At 36.8% G+C, this 25,881-nt stretch overlaps 1 protein-coding gene across 5 annotated transcripts in view; it reads right to left on the minus strand.

The window, feature by feature from the left end:
- Window positions 1–4,746: 4,746 nt before the first annotated feature.
- TGS1 (trimethylguanosine synthase 1) overlaps window positions 4,747–25,881 on the minus strand; it is a 39,784-nt gene continuing 18,649 nt past the window's right edge. For 2 of the 5 annotated variants that reach the window (XM_044245577.1, XM_044245579.1), the window contains 6 exons: window positions 25,455–25,761; window positions 23,021–23,176; window positions 21,194–21,337; window positions 17,658–17,874; window positions 16,657–16,735; window positions 4,747–6,201 (listed from right to left, as the gene is read on the minus strand). In XM_044245577.1, coding sequence (XP_044101512.1) covers window positions 6,079–6,201; window positions 16,657–16,735; window positions 17,658–17,874; window positions 21,194–21,337; window positions 23,021–23,176; window positions 25,455–25,761 — 1,026 coding nt within the window. In that variant the 3' untranslated portion in view covers window positions 4,747–6,078. Of the gene's footprint in view, window positions 6,202–6,983; window positions 7,212–16,088; window positions 16,126–16,656; window positions 16,736–17,657; window positions 17,875–21,193; window positions 21,338–23,020; window positions 23,177–25,454; window positions 25,762–25,881 lie in introns of those variants that run through there. The other 3 variants (XR_006384231.1, XR_006384232.1, XM_044245578.1) reach the window with 3 other exon arrangements.

A 25,881-nucleotide genomic window follows, 5' to 3' on the forward strand; every position in this document is an offset into this window, starting at 1 on the left:
TGGTAGACCCTCCCTCAGATTTTATTTGATGTGTTAAGAAAAAGCTACATTGTGTTCAGGATGTAGCAGGTACTCCTTAGCACAGCATAAAGCAGCATGCTTATTCTTCAGCAACTCTGCCATGGGCTTGACATTTACTGATGCCTAAATAGACTCTGCTTCTGCCTTTGTGCCTTCTAAATGCTGTTTCCATCCTTGGAGTCTTGTCCTGATTTGTTTACCTGTGATAACTTACCAAGCTGTTCAAAGGGAAGCCTTTTCTTGGTACACAGGGCACCATGTTGCAATCAATTCTCACCTCCTTGAGGGGACAGTGTGGGTCGTTATCATTCACAATCCATCCCCCTGTTCCCAAGCGTGGTATATAGCATTGCCTTCGGTAGTAAATGGATGAACATTTTCTTAAATCTTAGTATACAAATATTAAAAGGGAGAGTGATTTTTCATTTATGGCAGTATCTGGAATTGTTTTTCATATAAAGTTTAAAAAAATTAGCTGAGGTGAAAAAAAACTAACCCTACACATTGACACAGACATGGCGATGTTACAATGGTAGCAGACAACTACCTGAAGTCTTTGCAGCCCTGGCCGGGCTCAAGTCTTGCTTCTGTCTGGTTAGGCTGTCATCTGGGTGATGAGGGCTTCGGAGCATTTCTTGTTTTATCTTAGACCATCTGCTATTGTCTCCAGAATTTGCCCAGATCTACTCCCAAGTAGTAGCTTGAGATAAGACATTAACATCTGGAAAATGAGTGAACTATACACATACAAGCAAAAATTTTTTTAAAAAGATTTTATTTAGGGGATGCCTGGGTGGCTCAGTGGGTTAAGCCGCTGCCTTCGGCTCAGGTCATGATCCTGGGGTCTTGGGATCGAGTCCCACATCGGGCTCTCTGCTCAGCGGGGAGCCTGCTTCCTCCTCTCTGTCTGCCTGCCTCTCTACCTGCTTGTGTGTACTCTCTCTCTCTGACAAATAAATAAAATCTTTTAAAAAAAAGATTTTATTTAATTGACAGAGAGAGCGCACAAGCGGGGTGAGGAGAGGGGGATATGCAGGCAGAGACAGAAGCAGGCTCCCCACTGATCAAGGAGTCTGATATGAGGCTTGATTCCAAGACCCTGGAATCATGAGTTGAGCTGAAGGCAGAGTGTTAACCAACTGAGCCACCCAGGCAGCCCACACACAAAAATTTTTTATGCCAGTTTTTTAATCTTTTTATGACAAAAATTATAAAAAAAGTGAAATAATCAAGTAGATATCATAAGATAATGTACTAACTGTGTATCAATAAGCCAAAATCTAAGTGAATGGATATTTTCTAGGAAATTATTAAACAAAAACTTATGAAAGAATGAAGCTGAAGAGTATTTTAAAAAACTCTACATTAAAAATATCTTTCTTGAAAAAGTATCAGGCCCAGTTTTCCTGGAGTTCTAGCCAAGGGTTCAATGAGCCAATAATGCTAGTATTATTTAGGATTCAGAAAAAAATGGAAGCATTTTCAAAGTATTCTGCCAGAATAGTCTAACTCTGATACCAAAACCAGGTAGAACACACAAAAACCAAACATAAATAGAGTAAACCTGCCAAGTGAAATCCAATAGTGGACTAAAATAATACATTGTAATAGAGTAGAATTTAATGATAAATTCCCATATGGTTGAAGAATTTCAAATTTTTTTTTTAAAAAAGATTTTTATTTATTTATTTATTTAACAGACAGAGACCACAAGTAGGCAGAGAGGCAGACAGAGAGAGAGAGAGAGAGGAAGGGAAACAGGCTCCCTGCTAAGCAGAGAGCCTGATGCAGGGCTCCATCCCAGAACCCTGGGATCATGACCTGAGCCGAAGGCAGAGGCTTTAATCCACTGAGCCACCTAGGCGCCCTGAATAATTTGAAATTTTAAAAGTAATTTAGTACCTTTATTAAATAAGGATAAAAAAACCTCTAGGATAAAGTACATCTCTAATTTTAACGGCAAGCTCTAATATTTAATAGAAATGCTTCTATCTTATCATTGCAAAATAAAAAGCAAGGAATAAGTGCGATTAGCATAACATTCCTGGCAGCTCTAACCAATATAATAGGAAAATAAGAATTAAAAGTCACACATACTGGCAAAGAGGAAAACTCTTACATGGATGTCATGACTGCCCATTTAGAAAAACTAAGTGAATCAGTTAATAATAGGACTATTAAAAAGAGTTCAGTGAGGTGACTGGATGTAAGAAAGTAAAAGAATTCTTACATGCAAACAATAGCCCCTTAGGGAAAGTAACAACAAAAAGATTCGCATTCAAAATCTAACAGTAAGGGGTGCCTGGGTGGCTCAGTGGGTTAAAGCCTCTGCCTTAGGCTCAGGTCATGATCCCAGAGTCCTGGGATGGAGCCCCATTTCAGCCTCTCAGCTTAGCAGAGAGCCTGCTTCCTCCTCCCTCTCTACCTGCCTCTCTGCCTACTTGTGATCTCTGTCAAATAAATAAAATCTTAAAAAAGAAAAATCAAATAGAAGTGTGAAATACCAAGCAATAGACTTGACAAAAATATGCAAGATTTATACAACTAAAATGAAGGCTTTACAGAAAGACACAGAATATCAGAAAGGGACATACATTTTAAGTCTTTGGATAGAAAGATTCAATACTGTGATGACTTCATTCTTCCTCAAGTGAAAATCCTAAAGATTTTAAATATAGAACTAACAAATTCAAGCTCATCTGAAAAAGTAAAAAATGCTCAGGAAGAGCCAAGAAATATCTGAGACTAATGATGGGGTATTTGCAACTATTAACATGTACAATGAAAACTACAGTATTCAAAACATACGGCACAGAAATAGACAAATGATTGATGGAAAAAAAGAATTTTAGACACAGAATTATAAACACACATACACACATAGAGGTTAGATTTCAAATTAATGGAGAAAATTTAGTTCATTTACTAGAAAATGGTAAAAAAAATTAGATGTCTAAAAACACATGAACTCGAGGAATAAATATATACTAAAAACTGTTCATCCCTCACTAGTAACCAGGACATGCCAATTAAGATAACCTTATTGTTTGCAGAAGTGAAAACTTGCCATGTTTTGGAGTCTGAGGAAAAGTAGCCCCTTTCAATGCACAGTTGGTGAGAATATAGTTTTCTAGGGTAACTTAACAACTTGACCAAATATAAAAATAAGCATAACTTTTAACCTTAAAATTTCACTTCTAGAATCCTACCCTACTTATAAATATACCCCGGCAGTACCCTTTGCAGTTGCAAAAACTTGGAATCAACTTCAATGTTCGTAGTAGCGTAATGGTTAAAGAAACTCTCAGATCTTAACTACGTGATGATTAAAAATGATAAGTGCAAATGTATATGTGTTTATGTGGAAAAATTTGTAAGGCATATTAAATGACAAAGGCAGGTGTCAAAATAATATAACCATGTGTGCAAGCATTTATTAGATAGGAAAATGTCTTGAAGCACACATATCGAGGTGCTGATGATGGTGACCTTTGGGAAGTGGAGTGGAAATGTGGGAGGGAGGGTGGAGAGGACGTGCTCCAGACAGAAGGTGAGGGTAGGGGTGTCACTATCAGAGTTTTTAACCTTGTGTTGAAATTGACAATACTCATGTTTTACAAAAATGTCTTTTTTAAGAATTTTTGCAATTTAACAAAAGAAAAAAGAGAGCTGGATTAGAGTAAGAGCTCCTAGCTTCCTCATTTTTCTTACTGAAGCAGCTCCAGCAGCTTCACTTTTTATTCCTTTTACATATTTGGATTTTGGTAAGATTTTATTTGAACAAGCAGCTGCACAATCAAGTTCTTGGGGCACTAATAATCTATGAACAAGTCTATAAATGTTTTATCTGTGCGTGATTAGTGGAGAGAAATGTTTTAATCTTGGTTAGGCTTCCTTTTCTACTCATATAAAGTTATGTATGTTCAGAAAGATAAACTAGTTTTAATATAACAATATAAAAATAAGAAAAGGTATTGTGGAAAAAAGGTATGCATGAAAGGTTAATGGACACAAACTAAAAAACAAGTGGTGATTTTCAAGTCTGCTTTTACTCCTCCACCTCCTACCTCAGTGGCTGTCAAGTCATGTTCTAGTTCCAGAGGCCACGTGTTTATGACCCATGCTGCCATTAATTTAAAAATGATGATAAATTTATGATACATACACTAATGTTCCATGCTGACAAAGTATAAAGACAAAGGACACTGACAGATTTTGATGATGCAAGTCAATAAAAAAATTAACCCTTCATGACTGGCTCTATTACTTCCAATGGGCAGGACACTTGGGCATATGTTGTAAAGTTTCGAGAGACAGAAGTTAGCATTGCTTCTCCATTCTCCAACGAAGTTGTTTTCATTTAAGTTATTCTTTCTAGTACTTACTGAAATTTCCCCCAATTTATTTCAATTCCCCCAGCTTCATCCCAGGCCAAACTATGTTTTAATATTTAACACGCTCGCATATAAAATATAAAGCTCCCAGATCCCTGATAGCCAGAGTCCTATGTCCCTGTCTTTACCTACTTGTAAAATTAACTGAACGCACTTTTTCAGATGAATAATTAGGCAACACACATTCTTCCTTTCATTGCCATTTTAATAGAAAAAGAATATAAATCCCATGTTACAAAATATATTTCATATTGTTTTTGTAATGGAAATTAAAAAAAAACCACTAACTTTATAAAATAACAGGATGCTAAAAAGCAAATTCCAGATGGAGCAAAGACAAAAACAGTAAAATTCAAGAAAAAAGCTTAGACAAATGTATTTGTATTCTGGGAATGGAAAAGATCTTTCAAAAAACCATAAACCCGGAAGAGACAGAGAAAAAGACTGATTGGTAAGTCTGACTATATAAAAAATTATGTATGGCAAAATAAAAAAAAAAGTCATAAAACAAGCAAAAGCCAATAACAAACTGGAAAAACACCTACTGAAGACAAAGGGCTCTTTAATTTATGAAGATTCATGCATATTAATAAGGTAATAATCCAAAAGAAAAATAAATGACAGGACAGTCAGTTTAAAAGGGGAAAACTATTATAAGACCAAAATATATGGAAAAAAAGCTCAACTCTCATTCATAATTATGGAATACATACAAACAATAAGATACCACTTTTCTGACATATGAGATAACAAAGTTAAAATGCCTGATGATGCCCACAATAGTTGAGAGTTGTAAAAAACTGAAAACAGCCTAAGTGTCCATCAGCAGGGGACTGGTTAAATTAACTATAGTGTATTCCATCTTCCATGAGAAGGTATGAGGTAGATCTCTATGTATATAAGGACATGGAAAGGTCTTCAAGATATATATTCGTAGAACAGTATCAGATTTTTTAAAAAGTACATAGTTTAAAAAAAAGACCAAGTGAAAAAAAAAGGAAGGAGTATTGGATAGTTTATCAACAAGAGGCGGAAAAAATGTATTAAAGTATACTGCAATTCCTTTTCTGTCTTCCAAAGGAATTATAAAATACTGCTGGCTATAGTTATCTTTAGATAAATGAATAAAGGGTAGGACCGGGGGTGGGAGAGTTTTATTTTTTATTTTGTAACTTTCTGTACTGTTTCTGTTTCTACCCTTAAGGGTTTAACATTATTTTAGCAGGGATCAAATGGGCAGATAGGCTATGGTTCGTTCATTGTTTTCTTATATCTCTATGTTAGAAAAAAAAGAGTTATGTTTTTTACACATACTTACAAAGACGTTAAACCAAAACACATGCAATTCTGGAAAAAAAAAAAAACCAAAACCAGACACATACACATACATATATACACACTGTCTGACAGTAAGCACAGGGAAAACCCACCTTTTCCATTTCAGATACTTACTATCCTAATGTATAATGTACAGAGTTAAAATTATCCAAAGATGTCAAAGTACTTCATTAATATTCCTTAATCTACTGTAAGTTTCCATTTCATATGGTGATATAAGATCATGGGTACAAAATATTAGTGAATATAGAAAGAAATCCCAAGGGTCTCATCTGAGTAATGTTCTGACCACACATGAACTTTCTGTCCTTGTACCCCCTCACAGTTACGATTCAGAGGCTGATCTTCGAATCAGGTCTCCAAAATAAGCAGTGATTGTCTTCAACTTATTGTTAAGGAAGTTTTGTTCTATTTCCACTTGCCCTCCAGGCCCGGCTAAGGATGCCACCTAAAAAAAGGAATGGAAGAAAGTCACACATAACATAACCACAATCACAAAATAAGTATTTTATTTATATGCTTTATCAAATAACAAGACCCTGGCCTTTCATTTAAGTTTTTCAAGTAATGAGGCATCTCAAATGTTCACTGCTACTTTCCAGGCAAGCATTAATGCAATATTTGGTGGCAGAAAGAACTTGTTTCAAGCACTTTTGATAATACGGGCAAGGCCATCATGCTGTTATTGTGCAGGACCTAATCTCTCCAATGCCAGAAGCTAAAGAACTCAGAGGAAGAGAAAATGAATATAGTCTTCCCAAATATCAGTTTTATTTATTAAGATAGAAACTTAAAGAATAACTCTTCCCTGAAAACTTTTGCCCTCTTCACCTTGCCATCTTACTCATTCAATAATATTATTTACTGAGTACCTGCTATAGTAAGGTACATCAAAGAGCAAGACAGACATGATCCCTTGATCTTGTACTTTTTCCTTCTCTAATTGGTGTCTTGTGTTGCTGTCCCAACCAGAATTACTTTCTCCATCTGCTGCTCTTGTGTATTTTTTAGTCCCCCTACTTTTCGAGGTCTACTAGAATAGAGTGACCGAACTTTTTTTTTTTTTTTTTTAAGATTTATTTATTTGTTTTGGAGAGAGGGAGAGAGGAAGGGAGGGGCAGAGGGCTTAGCAGAGAGCCCAGTGCTGGGCCCTATCACTTGACCCTGAGATCATGACCTGAGCAGAATCAGAAACTTAACCAACTGCACCACCCACGCACCCCAACCAACCTTTTTATTAGGAAGTTAAAAGCATCACCTCCTTTCCACCTTCACAGAGTAAACATCAAAAGGATGCTTCAAGGGTCCTGGGTGGCTTAGTTGGTTAACCATCTATCTGCTTTCAGCTCAGGTCATGATCACAAGGTCCTGGGATCCAGCCCCATATCAGGCAGGCTCCTTGTTTAAGGAGCCTTAAACAAGGCTCTGCCTTCCGCTCCCCCTGCTTGTGTGTTCTCTCTGTCAAACAAATAAATAAATAAAACCTTAAAAAAAAAAAAAAAAAAAAAGACGCTTCAAACTAGCAATGCTTTACCCTAAGTTCTTATGCAGAAAAAGATTTGTTTTTGACCAACAGTTTTCATGCAGTCTCAGGCCTATTAACTAAGAAATAATGTTCCCTTCTAAACCCATGATTATATAACCAGAGATGAGCTTCATCATGGTAGCAGTGAGAATGATTATGGAGAAGGGCATTGCATCAGGAAAGCCCCATTGAGTCTGATAACCAAAGGCACACAGTGATGGAAAAGGGATACCCAAAATGTCAGAGGTAGGTTTCAACAAAAAAAGACATGTAGTTTTTCTTTTTGAGAGAGAGAGAGCGAGCTAGCAGGAGCTCAGGGGAGGGGGAGAAGGAAAAAAAGAATCTTAAACAGTCTCCATAGGGCTTGATCTCATGACCCTGAGATCATGACTTGAGATGAAATCAAGAGTAGGATGCTTTACCAACTGAGCCACCCAGGAGCCCAAGACATAGTTTCTGTAATTCATTTTGTGATCATAACTGGCAAAATTGTATTTTGCAAAGAGAGGTGCTGTTGGTGTAATTTTAGAGGTTGAGTGATCTAATCTCAGTGGTATTACACATGCTACACCAGCATCTGGCTGAAGGGAAGATTTACTGTGCATCACCAATGAGTATGTATTTTAAAGCATTTCAACTTCCTCTTAGAAGAAAGTCACAGATACAGAAATAGGGAAGAAACCACAGGTCATTCTAAAAGAAGCTGTCCCACTAAACTAGTAGCAATGTCAATATCAACCCCTATCTGTAAAGGGGACACAAAGAGATGGCTGTGTTTTTAGCAACAGGAATAGCTGACAACTGGAGTCAAACACAGTATCTGTCATAATGATGAAAAGGACACGTGTATCTACTATTCACTACTAAGGAATAAACTGAAGTAAAACTTTACATATTAAAAGTATCCAACTAGTCTCAGACTGGCAATTATAGGAATAGTTTTATTTCTATTTTGGTATCTTTATGCCAGTCTGATTTTTTTTTTCTTTTTTAAGTAGGCTCCACACCCAGTGTGGGGCTTGAATTCATGACCCTGAGACCAAGAGTCACACGCTCCACTGCCTGAGCCAGCCAGGTGCCCCTGCCAGTCTGGTTTTTCATAAGGAAGGGTAAAATGAAAAACTTTGTCTTTAACCAATAGAAGGCATTCTAAGTGGTACATCTAAAATATAATTACTTCACAGTAATTTTTCTAGGAGTTAGATATAACTCAGGTGTAATGTTTCTCCTGTTTCTTTAAATAGTGATTTACTTAGAGGAAGTGACACTGGCAGCAAAAGCTGAAATTTTCTCTGGGGGAGTAGTATTGGTTGGGGAGGAGAAAGGAGGAGAGGGGCGGAGAGAAGAGCACAGGTGAAGAGAACTAGAGCAGAGCTGAAACCATAGCACACATATGCTAGAATAGATCTAGCAGACAATTAAAAGCAAAGTCAGAGGCAAATTTCAATACCAGTTTGACCATCAGTATAGAAATTGGTTCCTGAAAAATAGGAATACTACCTATCTCCCTAAGAAATCGGTATTTTTCAGCCATAAATAGAATCACATTAAAACGAGTATCTGAGGTGGGGTACTTTTTCTTTTCTCCCCACTTTTTAGAGGGCTACCTGGACTTGGGTGCTTTGGACAGAGAAAGGAGTGGAGATGCCCTCAACATGAGGGGGTTTTCCCAGGTCTGCTGCAAAAGTTAATGAATTATTTATTATTTTATTCAACAACTATTTACTGAACACTTAGAGGTTTTTGTCCCAGGCAGTGGAGTGCAACAAAAACAAAATAATCTCTGCCTTCCTGAAGGCTGGGAGAGTCAGGTGAAAGACAAAACAAGTGTGCACCATTCATGATATTGGAGGAAAAGGTGACTGTATGTCGAAATACAATGAGAAAAATTGTTTCTATTCAGTGTTTAGAGAGAAAATTAAGAAAAAAACCCTTAACATGTTACTTTCACATTTTCTAATTAAAAACAATTTCTAACTCTAAAGGTTACCATTCTGGAGTTGAAAAGACTACAAAAATTATGGAGTTCAAATCAGTAATGTTTTGCTTCAATCAAATTTAATGCCATTAAATTCCAGCTGTATTTTTCACTAGCAGATTTAATTGGCAAAATATTATTTGATTCCTTCCCCTTTCTTAAAGTTTAATAAATTGAGAGAGAGGAGGAGGAAAGGAGGGGGTGAAACGGAGGGGAGGGAGAGAAAAACATAGGTAGGTAAATAGATAAAGGTTAACAACGGCTCTCGATTATATGCCATGTTTTTGGCATATCCCCCAAGTATACTAACTAGATTTACCAAAAGAAATCCCAATTATTTTGGATTGGAATTAGAACTAAGGCTGGAACTCCCATCAACTAGATTTTATAATAGTTGTTTCTTGGGGATTGGGAAAGGAGAAATGGGTAAACATTAAAGGTGGTAATTTTAGTAAAAATGAAAGACTTAAGATCGAAGATTAAGAGCCAACTAAACATTTAAAAGTGCATTTTCTTCTTTCTTTTTAAAAGTAAACTCTACACCCAATGTGAGGCTTGAACTCACGACCGACCCCAAAAGTCGCATGTTCTACTGACTAAGCAAGCCAGGCACCCCTGCATTTTTTTTTTTTTTTTTTTAAAGCAAAGTGATTTGAAGTGAAAGTGTATGAGAGCTGAACAAATGAGAGACAGTAACCACCAAACTGGATCCTAATGGAAAAACATAATCAATATCAAGGACAGAAACAGTTTAAGAAAGATACAGAAAAATTAGAGCACTGAAAAACAGTTTTATTACTACACTGGAGAAGTTTATATTTCCTTCACCCCTTTGGGTAAATTTTTTTTAGTAAATGATGTAGATAAATAGAAGGATACCACACAGACTGCTACAAACAAGTCCTGTGCTAACAGCTGGGGACTTCCTGATTCTCTGGTCTGTTGTGCTTCATGTAACTAGTTAAATTTAAGAAGTCTTCATGTTTCCAGATTCTAGCTCTGAGAACAGGTAAGAAGTAAAGCTTAGTGAACTAATTTTTGGTAGCCTTCTCCTAAGAGACTAATGCAGGTAAATTTTTAATGCCCAGGATAATTATTGACATATCCCAATGCCCTCCTGTTGACTATGGTGGCTTTTAAAAATCGTCTTTGTTTTAATCAACAAGTAAACATTTGAAAAAGAAAGAAACAGGAAATAATATGTGAGAGCCTGAGGTAGCATGCAAGTTATCTGAAAAACTATTAGTAAAAAATTAAGATTCATTCACTTTAGCATAAAAATCTCATTTGTTTACCATGTGCAGATAAACAGAACTAATCTTATAGAAATGTCTATAAAGAACAGTTAATTTCCCATCCAGGGAGATTTATACTCTGGACAGTATTTATATTTAGGGTAGCTAAAGTGAGTGTGGGCCCAATACAGATATAGCTGTTGTCATGACGTCTGTCTGGGGGAAGTCACGGAAGGGTGCAGTATGTCTACCATACAAATGCCAGGGTTACATGATATGGGCCCCCCTCCCAGTCCACTTTTCAACACTGTTCTTCGGGATGCTGCTCAGTGGGGCCCTGCTCTCTATACTGGTTTAAACAAATCATAAAGGAAAGAGCGTTAAATTTGAAAAGCATAAATGCTATCACTTTCCTGAGGCCAGGCATTTTAACAGGGAAGAATAAGGAGGTGCTATACCACACCAACCAGCAGCCACTCCTCCCCGCATTCCAATGTCTGCCTAGGAGACAGGGCTCCTTCGGGTTGGAGCTTCCGCCCACAAGGACTTCATACAAACATTCCACTCTGCTCAGAGACCTCTATCCATACTGTGTATGTTTACTTTTTAAAACAGAAGTTTTCCTATTTGGAATGCCTGGGGGATCCAAAGCTGGTAATGACTGCAATTGTATGACTGTCAAAGGAAACAAATGAGAAAAAAAAGAAAAGAAAACAAAACAAAACAAAAAAACAAAACAAAACAAAAAACCCCACAGCAAGGAACAGGCATCCAATAGATAAATACATTTACCCTGGGTCCTCTGAACTGAAGCTAATCAGTTCCAAAGTTTCACTTGTGATTTCCTTCCAAAGAGCCTAGCACAAAAATACTTTTGAATTAGTTCTTGAGCTGGGTAGTGAGAGTTGAGGCAGCAAGGTAATATGTGTGCCACAGTAACCCCCATATGGAAAAGAGGGAATAAAAGACTGAGATAATAGGAGAACTAGAAAAATATTTTACTAGATATGGAAAATAACTGGCCTCTTCTCCCATATGGAGGGACTACAGAACAAGCTTTATCTGTGTTGGGCCCATACTTAGTTTAGTTACAATAAATATAAACACAGTCCAGAGTAAAATCTCCCTGGATGGGAAATGAACTGTTCTCTACAGACATTTCTATGGGAAAAATCCAGCCTGAGTTTCAAACTTGGGGAGCTCATAAACCAGCCCATTTGTAAGTTCTGGTCGCTGTGACATTCTAAACATTCCTTAACAAAAAAAGCTGACTTCTCTGTAAGAGTACATTCTCTCATTCTTGCAGTATTGCATTTTATCTCATTAAAAAAAATCCTACATATGGATAGATTTTCTTCATTTTAAAAAGAAAAGCTGACCTCCTTCTGTTAATTTGACCCAAATTTAATACCAAACAATATACTTGAAATCTCATTTCTTTCTTGACTTTTATCATTCTTCAGTGTCATTACTCCCTCTACAGGTAGAAAATGTAAAGTCACCAACTGTGATTCTAACAGGTTGTTGAAGGAAACCGAAAACACAAGTTAAAAGAAAAAAGTTAACTTTCTCCTTGGGCTGGTGTTAATTCAACTAGAAAAAATGTACTCATTGTAACTTTTATAACAAGTAGTAAATTTCCTATTGTCATTCAGGTATCCAAGTAAGCCCATCTAATTTTTAATATAAGGATCATATAACCTCTTTGAAACTTTGAGATTTGCAATTTACATGGGCAAATAAAAATTATGGAATCAACAGGCTCAACCCTTATCTGGCAGTCTACAATGCAGATCAGAGTCACATGAGTAGCAGGTATGGTTTAGTATCAAATTTGACATAAAAATGCAGGGGGTAAGAGGACAGTACTTTTTCTTGTAACTGGTACAACATATAGTATTTGGGAGGTCTAATGTTTAGACACAGTGGCTCATAAACAAATGACAGGTAACAAGATCTAATTTCATCTCCTTCTAACCCAAAGAGCGAGCTCAGACTCTTTCATTTTATTTACCCTTCTCTTAACCCAGAGAATCCCAAATCTAGCAGCACATTACAATCATTTAGGGACTTTTAAAAAATTCATGCATGGGCCTCATTCAGAAAATAAATCAGAGAGAATCTTTCCTAGTGGACCAGGGTACTGGTAGTTTTAAAGAGCTACTCAGCTAAAATGATAAAACTCTCAGAAGAAAACAGGGAGGAATTTCATGACATTGGATTCAGCAACAATTTTTTGAATACGACACCAAAAGTACCGGGAATATCCAGAAAAACAGCTAAGTTGAACTCCATCAAAATTAAAAACTTTGTGCAGCAGAGAACACTGTCAAGATAGTAAAAAGGCAAACTCATGGAATGCAGAAAAATATGGGCAAAGCACATACGGATAAGGAATTAATAGCCAGAATATATATGTGAATAGATGGTCAACATCATTAGTCATGAGGGAAATACAAATCAAAACTACAATGAGATACCATTTCATACCCATTAGGTAATATTACAAACAACAAACAGAAAAAAACAAATGTTATCGAGAATGTGGAGAAACTGCAACTCTTAAAGAACTGCTGGTAGATGTGGCGCCTGGGTGGCTCAGTGGGTTAAGTCCCTGCCTTCGGCTCAGGTCATGATCCCAGGGTTCTGGGATCGAATCCTAAATCAGGCTCTCTGCTCGGCGGGGCGCCTGCTTCCCCCCAACCCCCTCTCTGTCTACTTCCGATCTCTGTCAAATAAATAAAATCTTTAAAAAAAAGAAAAAAGAACTGTTGGGAGAAATGTAAAATGGTTCAGCCGCCATGGAGAACTGTATGGTGGATCCTCAAGAAACTAAGCAGAATTACTCTGATTCAGCAGTTTCGCTTCTGGCTATATACCCGAAAGAACTGAAAGCAGGGATAGATACTATGCGCCCATAGCAGCATTATTCACATCAGCCAGAGGTGAAAATAACCCAAAATGTAGCATATACATACAATGCAGTATTATTCAAATAGTTTTAAAAAGGAAGGAAATTCTGACACATGTTGAAACACGGATGAACTTTTAGGATATTATGCTCAGGGAAAAGAGCTAGGTACAAAAGGACAAATACCGTGTGATTCTACTTATTCGAGGTTCCTAGAATCATCAAATTCATAGAGACAGTAGAATGGCGGTTTCCAGGTAATGGGGAGTCAGTGTTTAAAAGTAGAGTTTCAGTTTGGGAAGATGAAGTTTTGAGATGGATGGTGGGGATGGCTGCACAACAATGTGAATGTATATAATGCCACTAAACTGTACGTTTACAAATAGTTTATGGTTTAAGTTTTGTTATGTGTATCTTACCACAATTAAAAAAAAGCCATTCAGGCAATTCCAATTAGCAGCCAGAGCTGAGAGCCAGTGCTCCAAAGACCAAGGAAATAAGCCAAGACTGGGAGAGGGGAACAACCTGACATAAGAATATGTCCTTTCAAGTGAGTATATGTTTCTGATAAGAGAAAGAGAAAAATATATCATCTGGAAAGAGTGTTTATAAATTAAATTCTATCATTACACAAATATAAAACCTTCTATTCTATCCTCTAGAGAAAAACGTCATCTTTCCATACTGGCCCTCTTCAAAGTGTTAGCAGCATTTACATTCTTCTCACAAAAACTTTGTAATAGGATCTTCAAAGTCACATACATAGGACTTTATTGAGAGTTTATAGGCTAGAGGTACTGGTGGTAAGTGAAATACCCACATACTCATTTATGCCTCACAATCGTCACCAGACAGCTAGTAAGTGGCAGGGCTAAGACTAAACTAGGTCTGTTTGACTCTTAATCTCTCTTTCTGTGTCTGGTTTTGAGCCCATTAACTGAACATTATCCACATATGCTCACTTCCATGTCACTGGTGCTCTTGCCACTTTCTCCTCAACTCCTACTATCAAAGCTTTTTTAAAGTCCAGTTTATATCCTAGATCATCAGAACCTTTCTTGAAGTCATCTAACAAGATAGCCAGAGCATTTAATTTCCACCTTTTTAATGAGAAGGTTGCATTATTTATGTCCCCATGACCAAAGCCCTCAGAAGATGCTGAACTAGCATGAATACTGGTTACTGCAAGCCCTAAAGAATCTTCTGGAGACCTAAGATTGTCTGAATATGTGTATAGGATGGAGGGGAGCACCTCTGGCTTATGGCAGGAGGGAAGTGCTTGTGTTTGTGAGAAGCTAAGATGGGAAGAAAGAAAACAAGAACTTAGAAATTCTGCTCTCAGAGCACCTGAGTGTCTCAGCTGGTCAAGCAGCTAACTCTTGATTTCAGCTCAGGGCCGTGAGATTGAGCCCCACATCGGGCTCTGCACTCAGAGCTTGAGATTCTTTCTCTCTCTCTCTCTCCCTCTGCCCCTCTCCCTTGTGTTTTTTTCCCTCTCTCTCTAAAATAAAATTAAAAAAAAAAAAAAAAAAAAAAAAGAAATTCTGCTCTTGCTGCTCCCTCACAATCACCCTGCATTTGGTATATCACTTAGAGAAACTGGGAACTCTGGTCTATGTTCAGTAGTGAAGTCAGGACAGTCTGAAAAGAAATCTTGCTCTGAAGAGCTGAGAACAGGTGGGAACTAATCCGATTGTCTCACTCTTCCTTTTCCATGCCAGTGAGGTGAGAAATGACAGTAGAAGATTGAAGAATACAATCTTTAAATCTATTTCTGTCCAGATCCTCCTCAAAGGCGAGGAGCTGTGTCCTGAGATGGTGTTTGGTGATAACTGCAGTCTTGTGGTGCCTGAATTGGCAATCCCATAGCCTACCCACTTTCATCCCTTGAGGTTATCACAGGGGCTAACACAAACCTCAGCAGTGGCTGTCAACCCAGGCTATACATTAAAATGATCTGCCACTTAGACAGATACAGTTTTTCCAAAGGTCCCCAGGGACCCTAAAGCACTGTCTCCTGCATTACTTGAGAACAGCCAATACATAGTAAGACAAGATATTGAGAACCACAAGTATTTCATGGAAGAAAAACAAAATGGATTCTAAATTATATGAAATACAGAAAGGGTAGACCAGATTAGGAATTTAAACTTCTTAAAATAACAGTAAGAGATATTATTATTAGAGTATAAAAGAAGAAAACAAAAAAACAGTGCAGAAATATTAAGTATAAAGAATGTAATAGTTGAACTAAAAAACAATAGGTGAGATAGATTAAAGAACACATATACCTGAGAAATGAGCTAGTTGGAAGACCAGATCTCCCAGAAGAAAAAGGAAGAGAAAAAACACCAGGAAATATAAATTTGAAAGACTAATGTCCACATAAGTGATGCTCCAGAAAAAGGAACAAAGGTAGTAAAAAATTTCATTGAATAAATAATGGGAGATAATTTCTTCAGAACAAGATGAAAGAGGTCAGAAGGACAGGGTCTGCTCTCAGTATCAAATAGGAGAGAAAGGAAAACCTCAGAGCTAGTAACACTACAGTAAAATTTAAAATATAAAAAGACCAACATTTTCAACAGAATGCTTATCATACATATGATAATATGTGTTATCATAGCTATGGTAGCAGTAACTGTTTACAGAAAGCAAATCAACAAAAACATGAAGTAAAGACATCATCAAATATTTATGAGGCAGTTAGGTCAAGTCCAATTCTGTAAGAGAAAAAATTACATTATTAATAAGTGTTTACAGGAAGAATGGATAGGGACATTAAGCTCTTCAACTACTAGACAAGTGTCCTATATTCCAAGACTACAGTTAAAATTGCTTCTGGCCAAATTAAGGTTTCATCTGTCTGTATATTTCTATTTAGGCTCCTCTTTTGAGGAATACCTAAAACCTCTACTCTCAAGGTAGGTCTCAATAAAGTCAGATCTTGGCTAGTTTGGGTATGCGCATTTGAAACACAACACGTTCAGTTATCCTTTCAGAACACATAATTAAAAGCCCAGAGGGTTTATACATACACACACATATATATATCCTCCTGCAGCTGTGGAGATGAAGTGGATGAAACGGGCATGGATTTAACTGCCAAACACCTCCAGTTTTCTAATAATAGTAAAAAACCCAGAGACTTCTCATAAATATGTTCTCAAAGGAAGGTCCTTGTTATCTTTTTTCTGCCCATTTTTTTGTAAGTTATGCCAGAGGCTCATAGAAATTGCTTAGTAGTGGCTTACCTGGTCAATATCAGCATTTCTTGGAAGAAAATAAACAATATTATTAGTTATCTTCTGGGAAAGCCTGAAGATTTCAAAGGTGAATAATAGTTAAGGAATGGTAACAAAAACAGCAGTTAATTTCTAATCACAGATATGTTATATCATAACTCAAATGTATTTTGGTATGTAACTATAAGACACACATTTATATTCTCTAATGGAACCTAAGAGAATTAAGTAGCAGATTTGTAATTCAGATGGGTCAGAGATTAGAAGTTAAGCCCATTCAAAAAAAAAAAAAAAAGAAGTTAAGCCCATTCATTCAATTACCCATGTGGAAAGCAGCTAAGAGTCAGAAATACACTTTCTCTTTCTGCCGTTTCCTAATTATTATGAAAATATAATAGGAAAGCACAATACAACCACTTTCTAGTAAAGAATAAAGACAAGTAAATCTGGTCATTGTGGTTTACATTCTAAATTTTAAATAGCATTTTAGAAACATGCTTCCTGTTAGGGTGACTCCTCTGGGTAGGAGAGATAAAGAAAAGGACAAATAATTGTTATTCTTTATGAAAGAAGGGTTTCCTTCAGTATCTTGGAAGACTGACAGGGAACATCTGAAGATGCAAAGAGAATAGGCACAAGCCAATATAAGTTGAAGAAAAGTTAAGAGATGGTCACCCAGAGTCTATGGACAGGTCTTGAGGAAACTCCCAATTTCCAAGACAATAATTTCAAGCAATTAGTATTTCCCAGTTGTTTTATAATGAAAAAACTGGATAGTGCCCGAAGGAAATATGTCTTCACACCTGCCATTCCTCTTGGAAGTAAACCACCACTTAATTTTTACATACTGGCTTTTTATGCGAAATAAACTGGAATCTATCAAGTGCTATTAATATTTCCCCACTTCAATCATGTCTCTTTCTGAAACACACATACACACACTCACTCATATGCACACCTTTCTCTCCACAACCACTGTCTGAGTAAACGCTCAGCCTTCCAAAGGATATCCATCAGGAGACATCATGGTCCTGATGTCAAAGGTCTCCGCAGTAGCATAATCTGGTCCTCCCCAAGGAGGGCTAAGAAACACAACATCAGCCTTTAAATGTGAAGCCAGCAAGAGGAAATCTCCACAGATGAACTCTATCTTGTCTGCTATTCCATAAACTTCTGCATTATTGCGAGCAAGATCAATCTTCACAGGATCAATATCAATGGCAATCACTAAAAGCAGGAAAAGAAGAGTCAAATGACACTGATCTATAGAACAGTTCATCTTCTGAGCAGTCTGATTTTTTCTCAGTATAAGAACTTTTTTTAAAGACTGAGAGAATATGGCACATGTATCAGAGATAAAGAACTTAATTAAAAATTTTAATCTAAGTTAGAAAGATTCACTTGCGTAGCACTAAGAAAATTTGACCGAAGGACTTGGCTTTCAAAGTTGTCACTCAGCCAGGTTTTCCAAAGCAAGTAGTGACAGCTGCCACACCGTATCTTCAGAGAGGTAAACACGTGCTTAGCTCTGTGCTCTGAACAGCCTGAGTGGCAAACACTTGGAAAGATCACTGACTACATGTCAAGCCTCTAACACTAGGATTTCAGAAACGACCAATTTCCTAAAATGAAACAAAGCTTCCAAAGAAGAACAAATTTGACAACTTCTACTGACAAACCCATAGAGCTAGTTTATGAAGAAGAAACGTAAAAGCATCTGCTGATAATGTTTAATGAGACATCTTAGGAGGAGGGAACCGACAACACTGTTTTCATTGGATGGGCTTTCATTTAATTTATTGCAATTTCATAATTAGCAATGCAAACATAAGTTATTTTTAGCTCACTCCTATCTGGCAGTCAATAACTCAAGTGCACCTGTATGTGCACCAGTATGCTGGTGGCAATATTTCATATTTGGAAAGGCTAAGTGGAACCCTGATGCATACAATATGGTTGTCATGGAAACATAGTTTTCTAGAAAATGCTGGTTTCAAAATTTGTTAACACTTTTGAGAAGTAATGCACTAAATAAATCACTTGAACAATGAATACAAGCTCCAATTACATGCTGAAATCATGCATTTACAATGCTATATTTTCTGTTCTAAATAAACTACCATTCCTAAGAGAAAAGACGAAAATATTCTTTTCAGCTGTTAAATCTGCTCCATTTGTAGTACAGAGACAGATGGGAAGATATGCTGACAACACCAAAAACTCAATGGGAAAAATGATTTTCAACATCAAATATATTCAGTCAATCCTCATGTTTTCATCTACATTTGTCCTAGAGGCTGCTTTGGTTTTAGGCCTAACAGAATGGAAGCACTCATTCTATCATGTAAAGGAAATGCTGGCAAATGTTCAATGACATCATACAGAACTGCACTGTCCAGGAAATGGTAGTCACTAGCCATATGTGGTTATTACCTTTAAACTGATTAAAATGACAGAAAGAATTTAGATCCTCAGTCACACTGCCACATTCTTTTAAGATTTATTTATTTCTTTGAGAGAGAGAGAATACATGCATGCATTCGGAAGCTGGGGGAGGGGCAGTGGGGAGAAGTAGAGAAAATTATCAAGGAGATTCTCCAATGAGTGCTGAGCCTAACACAGGGCTCCATCCCAGGACCCTAAGATCATGGCCTGAGCTGAAATCAAGAGTCAGCTGCTTAACCCACTGAGCTACCCAGACACCCCCACACTGTCACATTTCAAATGACCAACAGCCACATGTGGCTAGTGGCTATGATACTAGACAGTGCAGATACACAACATTTCCATTATCACAGAAAATTCTATTGGATAGCAGTAATACTGAAGTATATAGAAAGGGAAAATCTTTAACATCAAAATGCAAAACTTTGGGGCGCCTGGGTGGCTCAGTGGTTAAGCCGCTGCCTTAGACTCAGGTCATGATCTCAGGATCCTGGGATAGAGCCCCGCATCAGGCTCTCTGCTCAGCGGGGAGCCTGCTTCCTCCACTCTCTCTGCCTGCCTCTCTGCCTGCTTGTGCTCTCTGTCAAATAAATAAAATCTTAAAAAAAAAAAAATGCAAAACTTTGTGGATTCTCTATCCATTTAGTTGAGTACATGCCTAGACAACCATTGGGTCTGGGAAATCGTAGCAGAAGTAGCCTTCCTTTAGCTTGGGACCCACATCAGATATTTTTCTTTACCAAATGTGTACTAAGCTACAGAAAGCTTTGGCAAGAGACCTATATTCATAGAAATACAAATCTACAATACGGATAGTTTCCATAATATTTTGAAATAATTTCCATATCTGTTTGCCGCTTTACCAGAAGGCAGATATTTTAATTGTCATGCTGTGATACAATGTCAAAATGAAGACAAATTTGAAAATTTTTGAGGAAAAATTATTATTATGCAATAAACACTGATCTAACAGAGCTGGCAAGTGCAGAGGAGAACTTTAAGAGTAAATAATGAATTCAAGGAACATAAGAAAATAACTCCTATTCCAGTAAATGTGAAGACAACTTCTTTTAGGCTGTTAGAAGACCATGTAGGGTGAGAACTGTCATGCACTGGAGCATGATTTAATAAGGGTCACAGTTCAGCAGCATGGGTCTGGGTCTTCAAGGTTAAGTTTTCCTTCACCAGTTTTTAGCTTCTATATTATACTTCCAGACTCATACTTTCCTAATTAACATTAATAACTTTAAATAAATTTAAGAGACTTAACTGTTAATTCACTGAAACAGATGCTGCATGTATAATACAAAGATGCTGGGGGGGAAGAGCATCTTCAGAGAACAATTGGTATCTTTAAAATGTCACATTATACTACACTTTAAAAATAATTTAGAAATAACAGGGATATCAGGAAAAAAACAGAGTAAAAATCCTGCCCTCATGACTCAGCTATGTCCATTTGGGCAGACCTTCCAATTTTACAAAGTTTTTTTTTTTTTTGCTTTGGGAAATAGCAGACATATAACCTACTTGACATAGTTCCTGGCACATAGTGACACAAGGTTTCTTTTTCATGATTCCGAAGTCAAACGACCATGAGAATAACCTAATACTTTAAAAATTTTCAATTTTACAATGCACAAACTGAAAGGTATTACAGAGGTTATTGTAATTGTTAAACGATGTCCAAAGTCATAAAGGTGGCAAAACTGGAACTCCCTAACCACTCATCTTCTAAAGAATGGTTTCCATTTTAATATTTTTAGTTTTTTATAATACTATAATCTTGGCTTTGCCAAACTGTGTCTGTGTAATCCTGAGCAAGTTATTTCATCTCTTTATTTCCCAGTTTATCTGTGAAACGCAGATAGTAAAAGATACACTTTACAAGACCACTGACTAATAAATACATATTAAGCACTTATACCAATAGGAGATACTAACTGTATGCTTACTATATGCTAACTATTATTATTTTAAATATTTGGCATTAAATTACTAATTATGTAATACATCTTAGCAAAGACAGGCTAAAGCAATATGAAACATTTACTGAATAAATTAAAAAGAAATTATTGATCTTCCTTTGATGGCTAATTACCTCTTTTTCCTGTTAATGCAAACTGAATAGTATTTCCTCCAACTCCACAAAATGCATCTACTACAATGTCACACTTGAAGGACTGGCTGACCCGGCCAGCAATGTGTTCAGCAATCTTCTCAGGAGTAACTGAAAACCAGCCCTCTGTGAAGCGAAGAGTTTTTCTGTTAAGATGTTTAGTTTCAAGAAGCCAACCCAAGCATAAACATAGCAAACACACACACACACATTATATATATAACATATATATTATATGTACTTGAGCAAAACTTAGTTTTTTTCCAGAAATTATAAATTACTTAGTTTTAAAGTTCTGCCAAGCTTGTTATACAAAGGACCAGTACCATTCCCATTCCTAATTTCCACCAAAGCAACTGCCTCAATTCTTGCCTGATTCTTTGGTAATATACTTCTAATAATTGAATGCAATTTTTAGTTTTTCTGTTTGAAGTATTAACTACTGACTATTATGGAAAATGGAAAGTTAGCTATCCAACTGGCTCACTCTCCAAACTCCACTGAGTTTCCTGATTACTTCATTTCTTTTTTATTTTATTTTTTTATTTATTTGACAGAGAGAGAGAGAGAAAGATCACAAGTAGGCAGAGAGGCAGGCAGAGGGGGAGGGGGAAGCAGGCTCCCTTTCTGAGCAGAGAGCCCAATGCGGGGCTTGATCCCAGGACCCTGAGATCATGACCTGAGCCGAAGGCAGAGGCTTAACCCACTGAGCCACACAGGTGCCCCTGATTACTTCATTTCTAATGGGGAAGCAAACTGACCTCCTTTCCCAATAGAATTAACATTTTTTTCGGAAAGCTATTTCTCTGAACAAAAATGATACACCAGTTTTTCTGTTCCCTTTCCTTACCAAAACTTTAAATGGCTCCTCATTGCTGGAAGAATAAACATATAAACTCCCTTTATAGAATTAAAAAGCTTTTATCCAGTCTTATTTCTCCAAACTCCTATGCACTTTCTTCAATACACAACATTTTGTAAATTACTATAAAAAGCTGACAGAACCCAAAATTCTAACCCCAGATCAAGCCTCCTAATTTTGAGTTATTAAGACCAGTGTTTAAGTAGCCCCAATATGAAACTAAGCATCACTTTGTAGAACTGAATTAAGGAAGGTGTTCAAGATATAGCAGGAACACTCTTTCTAGTTCCAGTGTTAATTCATTAAGTGGCGTCTTTCTGAACTAGGTATTTTGTCATCAGATGTTCTGCTTAATAATCTATTGATTCCTTTTACTATTTATCCTAAAATATAGATTAAGTATAGATTAAACCTGAATGTGAAGTTTTAAAAACACATGTATATCCAAATTGAGAGAGACTATAGAAAATAAATGGGTCACTTTTCTTTGGAAAAATGTCAAAGTCATAAAAAACAAAAAGGCCGAGGAACTATTCCAGATGAAAGGAAACTAAAGAAACATGAAAACTAAATGCAATACATGATCCTATACTAGAAGGAAAAAAAAAAAATGCCATAAAAGACATGACCAGGATAACAGATTACATAAGAGTCTGGACTACAGATGATAATAACTGTAGTCATGTTAAATTTGCAATTTTATCATTGTTACATAAAGTATCCTTATTCTCAGAATACACACACACACACACACACACACACACAGTGTTAAGGGGTAGGAGCAACTGGATCAGAAACACACACAGAATGGTAAAACAAATGTGGCAAATGTTAAAAATAGCCAAATCTGGGTAAAGGGCATTATAAACAATTTTTTACTATTTCTGCCTTTTTTGTAAGTCTGAAATTATTTCAAAATAGTGTTAAACATTATATACATATTTTACCTCTGTCCAATTTAATCCCATCATCAAAACGGGAGAAGAGCCTGTATCTCTGTGCCCAGTATTTTGCCAGCTCAGGAACAGCAGCTATCTCAGGAGGCAGACCAATTACCTTTCTGTTCTTGTTTTTCTTTTTCTTCTTCTTCTTTTTACTTTCCACTAAAATAAAATAATATAATATAAATACAGATATTCACTAGGAAAAAAGGAAATCATAGATGAATTTATCTAAGAAGTAAGTGTAGCCAGGTTCAGTAATTACAATGTGGGAATGCACTGTAGAATATACAGGCAACGGCTCCCCAGAAGAAGCGGGAGGGCATACTGCAAACAGCACTGACTTTAGATTACAGCCCTATTTTGCTATTTATAAGCTCCCTGAGCTTGGAACAGTAACCCAGCCTCTCTAAGATCCAATTTTTTAATTCCTTGAAAGGAATGAATGAATAGTATTTCACCTACTTACTTCACAGGATTGTTAGGACATATGTAGAGATACTATATAGGTATAAAAGTTATTATTTCTGTTAGAGAAGACACTAGTTTAATTGGTCAATTATAGAAATCCAAACATTTCTCTTCCATTCTTTAAAACAAAATCTCTGGGGCGCCTGGGTGGCTCAGTGGGTTAAAGCCTCTGCCTTTGGCTCAGGTCACGTTCCCAGGGTCCTGGGATTGAGCCCCACACCAGGCTCTCTGCTCAGCAGGGAGCTGTTTCCTCCTCTCTCTCTCTCTGCCTGCCTCTCTGCCTACTTGTGATCTCTACCTGTTGAATAAATAAATAAAATCTTAAAAAAACAAAACAAAAAACTAAAAAACATAATCTCCCAAGGACTGATTAAGCCCCTAACTTCCAACTTGGTCAATCCTCTGAATCCAGACATGACCTGAAGAGTCGTGTGGCCTCTGGGAAATTAAAACAGGTCACTGCTTTAATGTTAATAGAAAGGGATCTCATTCATTCCAAGATTGACTTTTGCTTAGATAAACAATTTTTATTAATTTGGTTATTTGGTTTAAGTTCCAAGGTTAGAAACAGCAACTTAGAAAGAGTGCTATCAGAGCTAAGTATAATGACAAGAATTGATGTTGACAAATAAAAATGACTACATTTAAATGATCCTTAAGAATAGGACTATGTCTTAATATGGTCATCTGAGCATTGTAACACACAAGGTGTTATCAACAGCAAAGTGTAGTAAGAGTGTTTTAGGAGAAGGGACACTAACATTTTGAGTGAATAATTACTTACTGTGCAAGACCATCCTGTACATGACATAACATTAAGCAACCCAAAATACTAACTGTTGGAGTCCAGGTATCCCACGAATGCCCCTGAGGTGGTGGTATCACCCCAGGTGAGAACTACCAGCAATATGAGGCAAGGTAATTAGGGAAGTAGGGGAGGGCCGGAAAATGGGATTGAGGAATCAGACAACCTAGTACTGAGTCCTTCTATGCTGCCAACTGGTTCTGTGATCTCAGGCAAATTTCTTAGTTTCTCTGAGCTTAACTTTCTGTATTTTTAGAATGAGGATAATCCTGCCTACTTCACTGGGTTATTTTATAGATTAAATAAAAATGAGGCACATAAAGGCATTTTGGAAATCTTCAAGTACCACATAAACATCAGTTGTACACGACAATACAAAAATTTAAACTACTTTAAGTATACATTTTAGAAAGGCAAAGAAGTATGTGATACAAAGAATACAGCTCTATACACACAAACACACACACACACACAAATTAAGATTCAAATGAGGTATTTTCCAAAATTCTAAATTAAGAAAGAGACCATCACAATATAATTGTTTCATTAGGGCAAGTCTGAAATCATTCATCAATAAAAATGAATACATGTCAAATGGAAATTTCTACCTCATAAAAGCCTCAATATTCCACTGAATACAACTATAAATTATAAAAGAACATTTACTGTAGAATACATTCAAATAGTACAAAAGGACATAAACTGAAAAATGTGACTCCATTCTGCATTCATTATAGGCAACTACTATAAATACCTTATGTCAGTGTACCATCCAAACAACAAACTACCACTACCAACAACCATTACCACAAAAGCACCCCCCACCCCCAAAGAATTATCAAAAGGAAAACCAGGGCATATCAAATTTTAAGCCAGTCACTTTTAGCCTAGGGAATAGGGTAGCGGCAGAGACCAATCTTAATGGCACAGACAGAGGGACTCAGTTTTCCCACGTGCTTGGCCTTTTCTTTTCTCATGCTTGTTCAGCCAAGAATGTAGTGTTTTGGCGCCAAATCATTGCCACTGGCATTTACACTTGCTGTGCCTTCTCTCCAATTAAAAATAAATAGTACTGAATCCTTAGGTACAGATGATTTAGAAGTGAAAACTAGGGAAGCATATTACCTAATTTCATCAGCAAGCTGAAGGCATTCTTAATCTTACCTTCAGTTTCTACCTGAAGAGAATCTGGGGTAATCTGAGTAACACCATCTTCTTTATCCATAATAGCTACTACTGTGTTGTCTCCCTCCTTTTTTTCTGTTTCAAGTTCACCAGCTGAAGACATGGCATGACACTTTTCAGGCTCTGGATTACTTGTCTCCAGTGGGTCATCACCTTTTTCAACAGGCATTTCTTGTTCCTCTGAGTCACTGCTCGTGCAGGTGTCTTGCACATTGTCATGAGAAACTGATTCCTGTGATGCTTCCTCATCCATTGGCTCATTAATCCATTTTAGGAATTTTTCTACCTGAAATTTTAAGTCATTACGAGCATGAATGAATTCCAAATTACACAGAATATTCCCATCTGTTTTACCATTTGGACTTCACTGAAGCTGTTGTAATTATCTCTAATAAGTATTCTGTAT

Source organism: Neovison vison, chromosome 4, assembly GCF_020171115.1.
Source record: "Neovison vison isolate M4711 chromosome 4, ASM_NN_V1, whole genome shotgun sequence".
NCBI lineage: Eukaryota > Metazoa > Chordata > Mammalia > Carnivora > Mustelidae > Neogale > Neogale vison.